The following is an 18508-nucleotide window of genomic DNA, read 5'->3' as shown; positions in this document are numbered from 1 at the left end:
TGACCCCATGATGACCCACATCATGACCCCTGTGGGCCAAGAAGAAGATGGTGGTCATGAACTCCAATAATATCAGTGTGGAAGTGGATTCGGTGGTCATGCACCTCATGCCATGTGTCAGTAAGATCAGCACAAAAATGGACTCAGACCTGTGCACAGCTTACTTCCGCCAGGCCGAGATCAGCATGTACATCTGCATGGCCCTACTGGCCACCGTGCTGGATTGCTGATGGCCAGGGGGACTGATGCTCTCTCGGGTCTGTGTTGGGGCCCTCTCCCTCTTCCCTCTTCTCCCCTCCCAGGTGGCATCTCTTTTGTACCGACTCAACAAAGCTAAGCTTCCTCTGTGGAAAAAAAAAAAAAAAAGCAATAATCAAGGGTCAAAGCAATAGTACAGTGATTCGGTTACTTACCTTGCATGTGGCCGACCCATGTTTGATTCCTGAGCACAGAGCCAGGGAGTGAGCCCTCAGCATCACTGGGTGTGGCCTTAAAACAAACAAAGCAACTGGAACAATGACTGAATTGGAGTGTGGCTCAATAGACTAAATACTTGCTTTGCTGTGGGATGTGTAGATTCAATCATAGTAGCATGTGATTTCCAGCACTATTGGGAGCAACCCTCTGAGCACTGATACAATAGTCCTCAAGTATCATTGGGTGTGACTCAAAAACAGATTGGAGGGGCCGGAGAAATAGCACGGAGGTATTTGCCTTTCAAGCAGCCGATCCAGGACCTAAGGTGGTTGGTTCGAATCCCGTCGTCCTAGATGGTCCCCCGTGCCTGCCAGGTGCTATTTCTGAGCAGATAGCCAGGAGTAACCCCTGTATACCGCTGGGTGTGGCCCAAAAGACCCAAACCCCCCCCAAAAAAACCAATAAAACAGATTAGAATAAAGTGAAATAAGGGGCTGGAGAGATAGCATGGAGGTAGGGCATTTGCCTTGCATGCAGAAGGACGGTGGTTCAAATCCCAGCATCCCATATGGTCCCCCGAGCCTGCCAGGAGGAATCCCTGAGTGCTGCCAGGTGTGACCCAAAAACCAAAAATAAATAAATAAAGTAAAATAGGGGCCGGCGCAGTGGCGCTAGAGGTAAGGTGCCTGCCTTGCCTGTGCTAGCCTAGGACAGACCGCGGTTTGATCCCCTGGCATCCCATATGGTCTCCAAGCCAGGAGCGACTTCTGAGCGAATAGCCAGGAGTACCCTGAGCGTCACCGGGTGTGGCCCAAAAACCAAAAAAAAATAAAAATAAAGTAAAATAAAATTAATAATAGGGGCTGGGCGGTGGCGCTGGAGGTAAGGTGCCTGCCTTGCCTGCGCTAGCCTAGGACGGACCGCGGTTCGATCCCCCGGCATCCCATATGGTCCCCCAAGAAGCCAGGAGCAACTTCTGAGCACATAGCCAGGAGTAACCCCTGAGCGTCACAGGGTGTGGCCCAAAAACCAAAAAAAAAAAAAAATAATAAAGGGACCGGAGAGATAGCACAGCAGTAGGGCATTTGCCTTGCAGGCAGCTGATCCAGGACAAAGGGTGGTTTGAATCCCAGTATCCCATATGGTCCCCCAAGACTGCCAGTAATGATTTCTGAGTGCAGAGCCAGGACTAACCCTTGAGTGCTACTGGGAGTGACCCCAAAACAAAACAAAAAATAACAAAAACAAAAAAGAACAACAAAAAAGTATTACTGGGCCCGGAGAGATAGCACAGCGGTGTTTGCCTTGCAAGCAGCTGATCCAGGACCAAAGGTGGTTGGTTCAAATCCCGGTGTCCCTTATGGTCCCCGTGCCTGCCAGGAGCTATTTCTGAGCAGACAGCCAGGAGTAACCCCTGAGCACCACCGGGTGTGGCCCAAAAACCAAAAAAAAAAAAAAAAGTATTACTGTGGAAGCTGGAGAAATAGTGCAGTGGTAGGTCACTTTCCTTGCATTGGCTGTCTGGGTTAATACTCAGCTCCATATAGGGTCTTCTGAGCTCACCAGGAGTGATCCCTGAGAACAGATCCATGAGTACACAGCCAGATGTAATCCAAAAATTAATAAAAAGAAGAAAAGAGCCGATGGGGCTGGTGAGGTGGTGCTAGAGGTAAGGTGTCTGCCTTGTAAGCGCTAGCCAAGGAAAGACCGTGGTTCAATCCCCTGGCATCCCATATGGTCCCCCCAAGCCAGGAGCGACTTCTCAGCATATAGCCAGGAGTAACCCTTGATAAAATAGAAGAAGAAGAAAAGAAAAAAATCAGTAGCAAATGGTGGCTTAAATACAATAGCAAGAGAAGCTTTTTTTAAGGTGAGGAAAATAGTTTTATTTCTCTGATTCAGGCTGCTAAAATAATCTTGGGCAGTTTGGACTATATATAAAGTGGAAAGCAGTCAAATCACTATGGGCAAGGATGTGTCTTGTATGCATGAGACCCCAAGTTTGATCCTTGGCACTACATGCACGTGTGCGCACACGCGCGCGCGCGCGCACACACACACACACACACCTACACAAACCAAAAGGGGGGGGGGCAGAACAATAGTACTGCAGGTAGGGAGCTTGCCTTTCTCAAGGCTGACCTGGGTTTGATCCCTGGCATCCCATATGATTCCCTGAGCCCCTCCAGGAGTGATCCAAGAGCAATGCCGGTGTTACCCAGAAACAAAACAGACCAAAAACAAGGAAAGAAAAATACTAGTATTGCTGTAAAGTATATAGATTTTATTCCATTTGAGGTAGATTAAAGAAAATTTCTTACCCCCATGATGTGAATATTAATTATTTCATGATTTATATAGTTTGTTTATCGATGGACACTTTTACAACAGGATTTATGAAGCTGGGTCGGAGAACAACACAGCAGTTGTGGCAGTAGAAACTCACACAATACACAAAATTGAAGAAGGGATTGGTAAGTATTTGTTTAATTTAAATACTTTTTTTTGTTTGGATTTTGGGTCACACTCAGCAGTGCTCAGGGGTTCCTCCTGCCTCTACTCTCAGAAATTGCTCCTGGCAGGCTCGGGGGACCAAATGGGATGCCGGGATTTGAACGACCATCCTTCTGCATGCAAGGCAAACGCCGTACCTCCATGCTATCTCTCCGGCCCTTCATTTAAATACTTTTAACCTTATTTTAGATTTATTTGACTTTTGTTGTCTTTTGGTGCTGAGGATTGGACTTAGGGTGTGACATATGAGTCACACTCAAATTTGAAGTTTCTTAGCTTTTGTGGTTTATGGTTTTTTGCCCACCCTTTGGCTCTACTGATTCTGCAGTCTTCAAATGATGGTGGCATATCTAGGAACACCACAGGCTATGATGCTTAGTGTTGCCGCTGTTGCTTTAGTATTTACAACTTTAAAAGTTTGGGGCTGGAGCGATAGTACTGCTTATAGAGCTCTTGACCTGTATACTATTGACCCAGTTTTGATCTCAGGCACCCTGTATATATGGTCCCCCAAGCTTCATCATCAGGATTGATTTCTTGAGCAATGCAGAAAAATAAACCTTTACAAGTTTAAAACTTTTCAGCCTTGGAGCATGAGTAAATAGCACAGTAGGTAGGATGTTTTGCCTTGCACACCACTGACCTGGGTTCGATCTCCAGCATTCTTTATGGTCTCCTGAGCCTGCCAGGAGTGATTTCTGATTGCTGAGCCTGCCAGGAGTGATTTCTGATTGCTGAGCCAGTAGTAACCCCTGAACACCACTGGTTGTGGTCCAAAAAACCAACCAACCAAACAAACAAACAAAAAAACATGGGGGCTGGAGTGATAGCACAGCAGTAAGGCGTTTGCCTTGTATGCAGCCAACCCAGGACCTCATCCTGGTTTGATTCCTGGCATTCCATATGTTCCCCTGAGCCTCACAGGAGCAATTTCTGGCACAGAGCCAGGAGTAACCCCTGAGTGCTGCTGGGTGTGACCTAAAAACCCACCCCCTCCCAAAAAATAGCCCAACTTTTCAGCCTTCAGGAATAGTAGATCTCTCTATACAAGTCATTTCCTTAGGAAGGCAGGAAGAGGGGCCGGGAAGGTGGCGCTGGAGGTAAGGTGTCTGCCTTGCAAGCGCTAGCATAGGACGGACCGCAGTTCGATCCCCCGGCGTCCCATATGGTCCCCCCAAGCCAGGGGCGATTTCTGAGCGCATATCCAGGAGTAACCCCTGAGCGTCAAACGGGTGTGGCCCCAAAACAAAAAAAAACAAAAAAGAAAGAAAAGAAAAAAGGAAGGCAGGAAGAAAAGGCTGAAGAGGTAGTACCTGGGTGAAGTTAAGTTCTATATATTTTCTTTTTTATTTTTATAAATATATATTTTCTTTTATTTTTTTTTAAGTTCTATGTATTTTCACTGTAGGAAGCAGACTTAGATTTGATCCTAGCACTGCATATTGCCCCTGAGCACCACCAAGAGTGACTCTTGAACCAGGAGTAAGTTCTGAGCACGGCCACTTTGACCCAAACCTGAAAGAAAAAATCAAATAGAGTAGTTGGAGCTTGAAATTGATCTCTGTCATTTAGGGAAGTTGTTGATAGGACTGATTTAATGTTGACTAGAAGAAACTGAAAAGAGGGCCAGAGAGATAGCATGGAAGTACCGTGTTTGCCTTGCACGCAGAAGGATGGTGGTTCAAATTCCACCATGCCATCCCATATGGTCCCCCAAGTCTGCCAGGAGCGATTTCTGAGCGTAGAGCCAGGAGTAACCCCTGAGCACTGCCAGGTGTGATCCAAAAACCAAAAAAAGAAAAAGAAAGAAAAAAAGAAAGAAACAGAAAAGAAATTATGAATTTAGACAAACTTGGCTTTGTTTTCTTTTGTTTTTTTTTTTATTTATTGATCAATTGATTGATTGATTGGACCACACTTGGCAGTACCAGGAGCAATTTCTGAACATAGAGCCTGGAGTAACCCCTGCGCCCTGCCAGATGTGATCCCCCCAAAAAAGAAGTCACTCTTTGCAGGCTCAGGACCATATGGGATGCTGGTGATCAAATCCAGGCCCACTGCATGCAAAGCAAGTGCCCTACCACTATGCTATCATTCTGGCTCCCCTAGCTCTATGCTTGAAGGTCATTCCCAATGGTGTTTAGAGGACAGTATGATCTTGGCTCGATCCAAGGTCTCCTATAAGCAAAAATGTGCTTAGACTGTTGAGATATCTTCTCTCAAGTCCTAAAGTTAAACGTTAATGCCTCTTTCTAACATTTTAGTTCTACATACATGAATAGAAAACATTCACTGCCTCTCAATATTTTTTTAAGAACTAAATAAATAAGATTAAGAATGTAGCACAGCAGGGGCTGGAGAGATAGCATGGAGGTAAGGTGCTTGCCTTGCATGCAGAAGGACGGTGGTTCAAATCCCGGCCTCTCTTATGGTCCCCCGAGTAATTTCTGAGCATAGAGCCAGGAGTAATCCCTGAGCGTGTCAGGTGTGACCCAAAAACAAAACAAGACAAAAAGAATATAGCACAGAACTGAAGAGATAGTGTAGTGGTTAGGCAGGTGCTTTACATATAGCCAACCTGGTTCAATCCCAGCACTCCATATAGTCCCCCTCAAACCCAATAGAAGTGATCCTTTGGTGAGTGAGTAAGCCCAGAACACAGCTGGAGTGATGGGGAGGGTATTATCTAAAAATAAATAAATAATAAAACATGTATCACTGGGCCAGAGAGATAAGATAGAGGCTGAGGTGTTTGTCTTGAATGTAACTGACTTAGCCTTGATTGCTGGCACCACAGAACCCCTGAGCACTGCTGAACGGTTTGGGTAGGCCCCAAACCTCCATTTCTCCCCAACCAAAAGCATATATCATAGTGTCTGTGTTAAGGAGGTTATTATATCAAACTTCCTTTATTTTTTCCTGCCATAACTACCAGTGCTTAGAGTCTTCTTTTAACTACCTGCTCATGGTTACTCTCAGCAGTGCTAAGGAAATCATGTGTTTTTGCTTTGTTTTGAATTTTGGCCCATACCCAGTGGTGCTCAGGTTTTCTATGACTTTGCTCTCAGGGATCATTCCTGGGGGATTATATGGGATGCTGGAGATCAAACCCTGGTCAGCCACCTGTGTGCAAGGCAAATGCAAATGCCCTCCCTCTTGTACTATATCTCTTGCCCCTCGGGGAATCATGTAGTTACCAGGAATTGTAACCTGCATTCAAAGCATGTTCTCAGCCCATTGAGCTATCTTTTCAGCCCAGTTATCAGCTAGTTCCTCAGGAGGAAACAAGTAGAGATATTTGATTAAAACTTTTGGATAAGGAGCCAAAGTGGCATTTGTCTTGTGTTTGCCTTGTGAACAGCTGATCCAGGACTTAAGGTGGTTGGTTTGAATCTTGGAGTCCCATGTGGTCCCCTGTGCCTGCCAGGAGCTATTTCTGAGCAGATAGCCAGAAGTAACCCCTGAGCACCAGAGGATGTGGCCCAAAAACAAAAAACAAAAAACAAAACAACAAAAAAAAACTTTTGGATAAGAAGGGACCGGAGAGATGGCATGGAGGTTGGGCATTTGACTTGCATGCAGAAGGACAGTGGTTTGAATCCCGGCATCCCGTGTGGTCTCCCAAGCCTGCCAGGAGCAACTTCTGAGCTAGGATGAACCCCTGAGTGCTGCAGGGTGTGATCCCCCCAAAAAACACCACAACTTTTGGACAAGAATGTATAATAAGTTACTGATTTTATTTTTCTATTTTTAGATGCAAGCACTATAGAAGCAAATGAGGATATGGAAATTGCTTACCCCATAACATGTGGAGAGAGCAAAGCTATTCTCCTCTGGAAGAAATTTGTTTGTCCAGGAATAAATGTGAAGTGTGTCAAGGTAATTGTTTTCTCTTCAGGACCTATTTTGGATTTTTTTTTTTTGTTTGTTTGGTTGGTTTTTGGGTCATACCTGGTGGCGCTCAGCTCAGGGGTGACTCCAGGCTATGTGATCAGAAATCACACCTAGCAGGCGAGGGGACCAAATGGGATGCCAGGATTCAAACTGCCATCCGTCCTGTGTTGGTTGCATGCAAAGCAAATGCCTTACTGTGCTATCGCTTTGTCCTCCCTATTTTGGGTTTTTCTTGTTTTCATGAGGTATGGTTTCTATGCCTTTTCCATCAAATCAGTACTTTCAATTTTGGGGCTATAGTCTTGTTGTGTTACAGAAGAAACATAGAGATTTTGGGGTAAAATTGACTGAGATTCAAATTGTACTTTTTGTTATTTTTAGGGGGCCCATGCTGGTAATTCTCAGGGGTTACTCCTGGCAGTTTAGTGGGGACTGAACTCAGGTCAGCTGGTGCAAGGAAAGCACCTCACTTGCTGTAATATCTCCTTGGTCCCTGAATACTAGTTTTGTGAGAGTTATAAATGTGTTATGTTTAGAATGTGTTTTCAGCACCTTAAATGATTATTGTTCTGTTTATAAATAAATATTGAATGAATGAAGTTCCATATCTTACCACAGATCAGCTGGATGATCTTGAGCAAATTATTTAATATTTCAGAGTCTCTTATGTTCAAATATAAATAGTCATATGGGAGCCTGAGATATCATACAGTAGATAGAGGTCTTATCTTGTAAGTATCATAGCCAAGTTCAATCTCAGGTATCCCATGTGATTCCTTAAGTATTGCCAAGAATGATCCTTGAGCATCGAGCCAAGAGAAAGCCTGATTATCATTGGGTATGACCCAAAACTCCCCTCTCCCAATAAATCAAAAATTCAGGAGGAGGGGCTACACCTGGCAGTGCTCAGGGATTACTCCTAGTCTGCATTCAGAAATTGCTCCTGACAGGCTTGGGGGAATCATATGAAATGCCGCAATCGAACCTGGGTCCATTCCAGGTTGGCCACATGCAAGGCAAATGCCCTACTGCTGTGCTATTTCTCTGGCCCTAAGTCAAAATTTTTTTTGGTTTTTTTTTTTTTTGGACCTCACCTGGTGATGCTCAGGGGTTACTCCTGGCTATGCGCTCAGAAATTACTCCTTGGGGGCCCATATGGGACACTGGGGATCCAACCTCGGTCTGTCCTAGATCAGCTGCCTGCAAGGCAAACGCCCTACTGCTGCACCACTGCTCTGGCCCCTAAATCAATTATTATTGATAAAAATATTCTCACAAGGGCCAGGGAGAGAACTTAGCAAGGATAGATGGAGCATATATTTTGCATGCTGGAACCCATGGTTTAATCCCTTGAGCACCACTAGGAGCTACTTCAGTCTCTGAACGCTGCCAGGTGTGTCCCCAAAGATACTCCCCCCCCCAAAAAAAAAAAAACCTTATGAGAATACAATGCAGGAACATTTGTTCAATCTGTTTCCTTTGGCAGCCAATAGGTAAATAGTAGTCATCATTAGTGGGCATCATCCTAGAATTATAAAGGATCATAATGTGTTATGTTTTCTACCATATTTTTGTTTTGTTTTGTTTTGGGGCCACACCCAGTTGCACTCGGGTTACTCCTGGCAGGCTTGAGGGACCATATAGGATGCTGGGGATCGAACCTGGGCTCATCCCAGGTTGGCTGCGTGCAAGGCAAATGCCTTACCTCTGTGCTATTCGAGCCCCCATACTTCTTTATTTTATTCATATTGATACTTTTCACCATAACCTGAATCTTGTCATTAGGGCCTGGTTGTTTATTTTATTCTTTTTACTGGGGCAGGACCCCACACCCATGCTTAGGAGTTACTCCTGGCATGAATTACTCCTGGAAATGCTTGGAGTATCATATGTGGTGCTGGGGATCAAACCCAGGTTGGTGATGTGCAAGGTAAACATCCTACTGCTATACTAATGCTCCAGCCTGATGACTTCATTCTTTACAACAGTACTTGATTAAAAGCATTCATGGATTTTTAGATGCTAATTAATCTCTGCTCTTCTGTGTGTCCTTTTTGTACCAGGACAGGGCACAGTGTTCAGAGAAGTGTCATCTTCTTTGCCACAGCAGGGCAAGAGGCTTGAATAATGCAATGTCATGAGTTGAGATGTTGTTTATATACTCTTTGTACTTAATAGCTTCAGTTGATTTCTTTTTGGCTGCCTAAATTGACACTGAATTACTTTGAATTTTTTTTTTTTTCAGTTCAATGATCAGTTGATCAGTCCCAAACATTTTGTTCATCTGGCGGGTAAATCTACCCTCAAGGACTGGAAAAGAGCCATTCGTCTGGGTGGAATCATGCTCAGGTAAGTACATATCTTCCAGCATGCATTGGAGCACTTACTCGTGGTAGAATTCAGAGAATCCAGGCCCGGAGAGATAGCACAGCGGCGTTTGCCTTGCAAGCAGCCGATCCAGGACCAAAGGTAGTTGGTTTGAATCCTTGTGTCCCTATGGTCCCTCGTGCCTGCCAGGAGCTATTTCTGAGCAGACAACCAGGAGTAACCCCTGAGCAACGCCGGGTGTGGCCGAAAAACCAAAACCAAAAAAAAAAAAAAAAAAAAAGAATTCAGAGAATTCAATCTTTATTTTGTTTTAGTAGTGGTGGTGGTGGTGGTGGTAGTGGTAGTGGTTGGGGGCCGAAATCATCTGCTTTACTATTACAGTCAGATCCCCTGCCCCAGTCTTTTATTTAATTCCAAACATTGGTTCTGTCTGAAGATCACTTGAGTAATGCATGCTTTTGCCTTTATCAACTTGTTTTAAAATTACTGGGACTGAAGGAAAATTTCATTAAATTAACCCTTTGCAACATCTAGGTCAAATTTTTTTGTTTTGTTTTGTTTTTGGGCCACACCCATTTGATGCTCAGGGGTACTCCTGGTTACTCCTGGCTAAGCGCTCAGAAATTGCCCCTGGCTTGGGGGGACCATATGGAATGCCGGGGATCGAACCGAGGTCCTTCCTGGGCTAGCGTTTGCAAGGCACACACTTTACCACTAGTGCCACCTCACTGGCCCCATAGATCAATTTTTTTTTTTTGAACATAAGACTATTGAGTAAAAAGCTCTTTGGTAATACATACTCAGAAGTAGTATCTGATGGTTCTACTTGAGATCACCAAATGAGAGAGAGAGAGGGAAGAGAGGAGAGGAGAGGGAGAGAGGAGAGAGAGAGAAAGAAGAGAAGAAGAAGAGAGAGAGAGGAGAGAGAAAAAAGGAGAGAGAGAGAGAGAAAGAGAGAGAGAGAGAGAGAGAGAGAGAGAGAGAAGAGAGAGAGATAGATCAGGTTTGATCCCTGGCATCCCATATGGTCCCCTGACCCTTCCAGGAACTATTTTGAGCGCAGAGCCAGGAGTAACCTCTGAGCACCGCTGGGTATGACCGAAAAACAAAAACAAGAACTAAACAAATAGAAAGCTCACCAGGGGCCGGAGAGATAGCATGGAGGTAAGGTGTTTGCCTTTCATGCAGAAGGTCATCGGTTCGAATCCCGGCGTCCCATATGGTCCCCCGTGCCTGCCAGGAGCAATTTCTGAGCATGGGGCCAGGAATAACCCCTGAGCACTGCCGGGTGTGACCCAAAAACCACAAAAAAAAAAAAAAAAAAAAAAGAAAGCTCACCAAACATATGCTGAGCTAAGCCTAGTGCTATGATTCATGGCAGTCATATGGAAATGTAAGCTGTTGGTCCAATCCTGGGGTATCCTAATAAGGTAGAAATGTACTGTTTATAAGGAACAATTATGCACAGTGAATATAATCTTTGCCATCATTATACCACAGAGTTAAATCACAGAATTTGTAATATTCCCTCATTCCTCTTTTATTTTTAAAGTAAAACAAGTTTATCTGAGAAATAAAGGGAGAGTAAAAGAGAGGTAGATAAGAAATATGCTCAATAGAGAACATGGGCCTTTCTAGAGTGGAAAAAAGGGCAAATCATGTCCCCTACCAGGGACTTGCTAGCTGTTTCCCAGAATGGGGAGTTTCCCCTAAAGTAGACAACTCAGGCAAATACAAGGCCATAAGATGCCCAACCCATTTATGTGTGCATGTGTGTGTGAGAAAGATATCCATTGCTCAGACCTTACTCCTGGTGGGTTTAGGGACCACATGGGTCCTGGAGATTGAAACTTGAACCTGAGTTCACTGCATTAAAGGCAAATACCCTATTCACTATGCTATTATCTTTTGTCTCCCAAAGACACCCCCTTTTTTTGTGTGTCCACACCTGGCTATGTTTAGTAGTTAATCCTGGCAGTAAATTGGGGAGGGGGCATATGGGATGCCAGGGATCAAATTTAGGTCTACCACATGCAAGGGCAAATTATGTACAATAATACACTGTACCTTTTTTTTTTTTTTTTTGGTTTTGGGCCACACCCGGTGACGCTCAGGGGTTACTCCTGGCTGTACGCTCAGAAGTCACTCCTGGCTTGGGGGACCATATGAGACGCTGGGGGATCGAACCGAAGTCCGTCCTAGGCTAACGCTGGCAAGGCAGAGACACCTTACCTCTAGAGCCACCACCCCGGCCCCACTACACTGTACCTTATCTCTTATCTACTTATACTATTGCTCCAGCCTTCCATTTACCTTTTTCTTTCTTTTTTTTTTTTTTTTGTTTGTTTTTTTGGGCCACACCCATTTGACGCTCAGGGGTTACTCCTGGCTAAGTGCTCAGAAATCGCCCCTGGATTAGGGGGGACCATATGGGACGCCAGGGGATCAAACTGCGGTCCTTCCTTGGCTAGCGCTTGCAAGGCAGGCACCGTACCTCTAGCACCACCTCGCTGGCCCCCCATTTACCTTTTTTTGAATTAAGTTTACTGTTGTGATTTTTTTTCCATCTGGTAAAATTGTTTTGTTTCTTAGCCACACCAAAGGAGCTACTTCTTACTTTGCTCCAGGCTGAACTTGAGGAATTATGCCTTGCAGAATATATAACCAGGGCCTATTACACGCAAAGCATGTGGTTTAGTTGATGTTCTTGTTTATTTGTGTTTTGAACAACAATAAAACCCCAAAACTTAAAAGTGATACCCAGAAACTTATCCCCTTGTGGTACTTTGGTATCACTCCTTGCAGGACCTGAGCAACCATGTGCCAATGTTCTAACTGAGGGAACCACAGTCGACAGGCTTAGTGGCCATTCTAGCTTTACACACAAGGCAACTTCTGACAGACTCAGGACATCCTATGTGGTGCCAGGAATTAAACTGGAGTACATTGCATGCAAGAGGATGCCTTATCCACTGTGCTATGTCTCCTATCCTGCTTTATTTTGTTTTGGGGCCACATTCTTCAGTGCTCAGAGGTTACTCCTGGTAGAGCTTGGGGGACTATATGAAGTATAGTATTGTGTTGGTCATGTGCAAGGCAAACAGATTAATTCATCTCTCCAGCCCATATTTTTGTTTTTGTTTTTGGGTCACACCCGGTGGTGCTCAGAGGTTACTCCTGGCTGTCTGCTTAGAAATAGCTCCTGGCAGGTACAGGGGACCATATGGGACCAACCACCTTTGGTCCTGGATCGGCTGCTTGCAAGGAAAACACCGCTGTGCTATCTCTTCAGGCCCACCAGCCCATATTTTTAACTTTTTTGAAAAATATTCCTATTTTGCCTGAAGAGATCAAGCATAAAAATATTACCTGTTGGTTAGTTCGAATCCCAGTGTCCCATATGGTCCCCCATGCCTGCCAGAGCTATTTCTGAGCAGACAGCCAGGAGTAACCCCTGAGCACCGCCGGGTGTGACCCCCCCCCAAAAAAATTTATCTGTAATATTATGATGATGCAAATTATAGTCTGCTTTTAATAAAAGAACAGGTAAAGTAAATTAGGTCTTTTCAAAAATACTTGACTATAGGACCAGAGTGATTACATAGCGAATAGGGCATTTGCCTTGCATGTGGCCGACCCATGTTCAATTCCCAACAACCCATATGGTCCTCTGAGTCTGCCAGTAGTGATTTCTGAGCACAGAGCCAGAAGTAACCCTTGAGCACCGCCAAGTGTGGCCCAAATCCCCAAAATAAGACAAAGCAAAAACTTGAATATATACTACAGATATGGTACAGTTGTTAAAATAAAAGTTTTTTGTCTGCTTCGAGATTATATGTGGTGCTCAGGGGCTACTTATTTTCTTTTTTCTTTCTAGCCACACTCCGAAATGCTCAGAGATAACTCCTAGCTCTGCACTCAGAAATCACTCTTGGCAGTCCTTTTGGGACCCTATGGGATGCCAATGATTAAATCCAGGTTGGCCCTGCAAGTGCCTTACCTGCTTTATTATAGCTCTGGCCCCTCGGGATCTACTTTTTTTTTTTTTTTCTTCCAGTTTTTGGGCCACACTGTGCAATTGCTCAAGTGTTACTCCTGGCTCTGCACTCAGGAGTCACTCCTGGCAGTTATCAGGATGTCGGGATTGAACCTGGATTAGCTACATGCAAGGCAAATGCCCTCCCTACTGTGTATCACTCTAGCCCTCAGGGACTCCTTTTTAGCCTGTGCTTAGGGGTCACTCTTGGCAGCAGTAAGGAGAAAATGTAGGGTGCTGAGGATTGAACCTGGGTTGGCCACATGTAAGGCAAGTACCTTCCTGCTATATTACCCTATCAATTTTTTTCTTAAGAAATTTGTCAAACTGGGCCAGAGTGATAGCACAGCTATTGCCTTGCATACGTCTGATCCATGATGGACCTTGATTCGATCCCTGGCATCCCATATGGTCCCCCAAGCCAGGAGCGATTTCTGAGCGCATAACCAGGAGTAACCCCAGAGCGTCACTGGGTGTAGCCCAAATCCACTACCCACCCCCCCCCCCCCCAAAAAAAAGAAATTTGTCAAGGTTGCCGGAGTGATAGTACTTGCCTGGGTTGATCTGTTTTTTGTTGTTGTTGTTGTTGTTGTTGTTGTGGGTTTTGTTTTTTGTTTCTTTGGGTTTTGTTGTTTTTTTGGTTTTTTTTTGGTTTTCTGGGCCACACCCAGTGACACTCTGGGGTTATTCCTGGCCATGCGCTCAGAAATTGCTCCTGGCTTGGGGGAACCATATGGAATACCAGGGGATCGAACTGAGGTCCATCCGAGGCCAGCACCGGCAAGGCAGATGCCTTACTGCTCCGCGCAACCACTCTGGCCCTGACCTGGGTTTTATCCCTGGCACATCGTAGGGTCCCCGAACCCATTAGGAGTGATTTCTGAGTGCAGAGCTAGGAGTGACCCCTGAGCACTACCACATGTAGCCTAAAAGTAGAAACAACAGGGGCCGGAGAGATAGCATGGAGGTAAGGCGTTTGCTCTTCATGCAGGAGGTCATCGGTTCGAATCCCAGCACCCCACATGGTCCCCCGTGCCTGCCAGGAGCAATTTCTGAGCCTGGAGCCAGGAATAACCCCTGAGCACTGCCGGGTGTGACCCAAAAACCACCAAAAAAAAAAAAAAAAGTAGAAACAACAACAGAAAAATATGCTAGGGATTAAGCGATAGTACAGAGGGTAAGGCTTTTATCTTGCACATAGCTAATCTGGGCTTGGTCCCCAGTACCCCATATGGTCTTCCAATCACCACAGGGAATTTCCCCAAATCCAAAAAACAAGTATGCTGATATTTTTGTGATTTCAGTAGTGTCAACAGGGCCCTGAGCAATAGTACAGTAGGTAGGAAATTTGCTTTGCATATGACTAACCAACCCAGGTTTGATCTCTGACTTCCCATGTGGTCCCCTGCACCCACCAGAAGTAATCTCTGTATGCAGAATGTGGACTGGAAAGATAGTCTAAGATAAGGTGTTTGCCTTGCACACAGCCAATCCAAGTTTGATTCCCAGTATCCCATATGGTCTCCCAACCTCACCTGGAGTGGGCTCAGTATCTTTTTCTCCATTTGTCCCAGAAGCCTAATTCTATCTAGTTGAAGTGCAGGCTGAACTTGTTTCTCTTTGCACAGGAAAATGATGGACTCTGGACAGATTGATTTTTATCAACATGACAAGGTTTGCTCCAATACCTGCAGAAGCACCAAATTTGATCTTCTGATCAGCAGTGCAAGAGCACCAGTGCCTGGACAGCAGACAAGTGTGGTGCAGACACCCACTTCGGCTGATGGTAGGGGGTAGGAAACCACCTGAAAACCCACTGTGTTTTTCAGTACTTCATTTCTGCTTTGTGCTTCTTTCTGTTTAATTTTATTGATCTTTGGGTCACTCCTAGCAGTGCTTTGAGCCTGCTCCTGGATTGTGCTTGGGGGTTGCTTGGGTGGTGCTGGGAAGACATGCAGTGCCAGGGATGGAATCTCGGCTTCCTGCAAGCAAAGCATGTGCTTTAGCCCATTCACCTCTCTCTTTGGTGGTCCTCTATCTGCCATGTTACTGAGTTTTGGCTAGGAATCCATAATGTCTAGGAGAAATGTAGCCATGTAAGAAGGGGTTACTCGGGCTGGAGCGATAGCATGGAGGTAAGGCATTTGCCTTTCATGCAGGAGGTCATCGGTTCGAATCCTGGCGCCCCATATGGTCCCCTGTGCCTGCCAGGAACAATTTCTGAGCCTGGAGCCAGGAATAATCCCTGAGCACTGCCGGGTGTGACCCAAAAAACAAAAACAAAAAAAAGGGGGGGGGGGGTTACTCCTAGTTCTATATTCTGGAATCATTCCTGGAGGGTTCAGGGGACCATATGGTATGCTGGGGATCAAACCCGGATTATCTGCATGCAAAGCAAACACTTTACCTGCTGTACTATCTAGCTCCATAAAATTATTATTTAGGAAAGTGTATTATTGAAGATTCAGTTAATACCATGAGTGCTTAATTACAGTTGGATAGAGTGTCTCAACTATACATAAGAAGCTGACTTAATGATGACTTAATGATGACTTAATTGATCATAGTAAGGCTAAAGAAAATAAAAAATGTAGAATATTTAGTATTTTACTTATTTTGTTTGTTTGTTTTTGGGGAGAGGGGATGTTTGGGCCATACCTGGAGGTACTCATTCACTTAGTGCTGGTTGTGCTCTGGGATCACTCCTGGCAGTGTCCAGGGAATCATATAGGGTGTAGGGAGTTGAACCCAGGTTGGCTTTTTGGAAATTAGCACCCTACCCTCTCCAGCCCTTTCTATTCACTCAATCATTTTTTGGGGGGTGAGGGGGCACATCTGGCAGCACTCAGGGGTTACTCCTGGCTCCTGGCAGGCACGGGAGATCATATGGGATGCCAGAATTCAAACTGGGGTCCGTCCTGTGTTAGCCACGTGCAAGGGAAATGCCCTACTGCTGTGCTATCTCTCCGGCCCTCTTGTTATAATTTTATGTTATCTTTCACTTTTCATACAGATCGCAAGGCAGGATTATTTTAGCAAAGTCAGTGTTCTTCCTAGCTTACCTAGGATTCTAGTTTTTAAAATATGAACTTGCAGGCAAAATATAGACTCAAACTGTGTGTATGAGATAGAGATAGCTATGACTTTTTTCATAAAATTTATTTTCCTTATATTCATATTTCTGTGATGGAATGCTTTTAGGTATCACACAGATTGCAATCTCAGAGGAGAGCATAGAAGAGGCAGGGCTGGAATGGAACTCGGCTCTCACTGCTGCTGTCACCATGGCCACAGAGGAGGGCATGAAAAAAGACTCAGAGGAAATTTCAGGTACTTTCTGTGGGGCTTATGTATTGTGAAAAGATTTTGTTGTTTTTGCGTCACAACTGGCAGTGAACAGATAATGAAAGATAATACAGTGGATAGGGTGCTTGCCTTGCACGTGGCCAACCCTGGTTCAATCCAAGTGTCTTATACAGTCCCCCCAGTTCAGCTACACGCAGGCAAATGTCCTAACGATGTATTATTGTTTCAGTCCCTCATGCAAGATTTTTTTTTCTTATGTGTTCTCTAAATCATCTTGTTATTTATTTATTTTGAGCCACACCCTGCAGCACTTAGAGGTTACTTTTGGCTCTGTGCTTAGAATAATTTATTTTTGAGCCCGGAGAGATAGCACAGCTGCGTTTGCCTTGCAAGCAGCCTATCCAGGACCGAAGGTGGTTGGTTCGAATCCCGGTGTCCCATATGGTCCCCCCCGTGCCTGCCAGGAGCTATTTCTGAGCAGACGGCCAGGAGTAACCCCTGAGCATCACTGGGTGTGTCCCAAAAACAAAACAAAACAAAAAAAAGAATAATTTATTTTGAATCACTGTGAGACAGTTACAAAGTTGTTCATGATTGAGTTTCACTTATACAATATCCAACACTCGGGGCTGGAGAGATAGCACGGGGGCATTTGCCTTGCAAGCAGCCGACCCAGGACCTAAGGTAGTTGGTTCGAATCCCGGCGTCCCTTATGGTCCCCCGTGCCTGCCAGGAGCTATTTCTAAGCAGATAGCCAGGAGTAACCTCTGAGCACCGCCGGTGTGGCCCAAAAACCAAAAGAAAAAAAAAACAAAAAACAATATCCAACACCCATCCCTTCTTCACCAGTGCACATTTTCTGCCACCAATGTCCTCAGTTTGCTTCCCACCCTCCCCCCATTAAATCCCCACTGCCTGCCTCTATAACAAACATTTTTCTTCTCTCTCTGTCTCTGTCTTCCTTTTTTTTCTTTTTGGTTTTTGGTTTTTGGGTCATACCCAGTGGTGCTCAGGGATTACTCCTGGCTTTGCACTCAGAAATTTCTCAGGTTCAGGGGACCATATAGGATGCTAGGAATTGAATCTGGGTAGGTCCTTGTAGGCTGCCTGCAAGGGAAACACCCTACAATTGTGCTATCGCTCTGGACCTTTTCTCTTCCTTTTTTCCCCTTTTTTTTTTTTTTTTTTTGATTTTTGGGCCACACCCGTTTGACGCTCAGGGGTTACTTCTGGCTACGAGCTCAGAAATCACCCCTGGCTTGAGGGGACCATATGGGATGCCGGGGGATCGAACCGTGGTCCGTCCTACACTAGCACTTGCAAGGCACATCTTACCTATAGTGCCACCTTGCCGGCCCCCTTTTTTTCCCTTTTAAACACTGGTTTCATGCAAGGTTTTTTGATTTATTGTAATAATGATTATGAGTACAGAAGACCTCTAATTTTGCTGGGTTTTTTTGAGAGGGTTTTGGGTCACACCCAGCAGCGTTCAGGGAAACTCCTAAATCTATGGTCAGAAATCGCCCCTGGCAGGCTCGGGGGACCATAGGGGATGCCAGGATTTGAACCACCATCCTTCTGCATGCGAGGCAAATGCCTTACCTCCATGCTATCTCTCTGGCCCCAAAATGAGTAATTCTTTTTTTTTTTTTTTTTGGTTTTTGGTTTTTTGGGCCACCTGGTGATGCTCAGGGGTTACTCTCCTGGCTGTCTGCTCAGAAACAGCTCCTGGCAGGCACAGGGGACCATATGGGACACCGGGATTCGAACCAACCACCTTAGGTCCTGGATCGGCTGCTTGCAAGGCAAACGCCACTGTGCTATCTCTCCGGGCCCTTTGGTCTATTTCTTAGATAAACCAGGCTGTAAGATGTTAGAAGAAATAATTAAGTGATTGAAACTCAGGCATGACTCCTGGCTCTGGACTCTAGAATCACTCCTACCAGTGCTCAGGGGACCATATGGGATGCCAGGGATCAAACTGGGGTCAGCCATGTGCAAGGCAAGCACCTT

At 45.1% G+C, this 18508-nt stretch overlaps 1 protein-coding gene across 1 annotated transcript in view; it reads left to right on the top strand.

Annotated features, from left to right (window-relative positions):
- GMEB1 (glucocorticoid modulatory element binding protein 1) overlaps nt 1-18508 on the top strand; it is a 45570-nt gene that overhangs the window by 17365 nt on the left and 9697 nt on the right. The window contains exons 3-7 of the mRNA XM_049774775.1: nt 2809-2891; nt 6686-6810; nt 9071-9174; nt 14818-14975; nt 16391-16519. Coding sequence (XP_049630732.1) covers nt 2809-2891; nt 6686-6810; nt 9071-9174; nt 14818-14975; nt 16391-16519 — 599 coding nt within the window. The remainder of the gene's footprint in view (nt 1-2808; nt 2892-6685; nt 6811-9070; nt 9175-14817; nt 14976-16390; nt 16520-18508) is intronic.

The sequence above is a fragment of the Suncus etruscus genome, chromosome 6 (genome assembly GCF_024139225.1).
Source record: "Suncus etruscus isolate mSunEtr1 chromosome 6, mSunEtr1.pri.cur, whole genome shotgun sequence".
Lineage (NCBI taxonomy): Eukaryota > Metazoa > Chordata > Mammalia > Eulipotyphla > Soricidae > Suncus > Suncus etruscus.
Note: the sequence above shows the minus strand (reverse complement) of the source record. Positions and strands in the feature narration are given on the sequence as shown.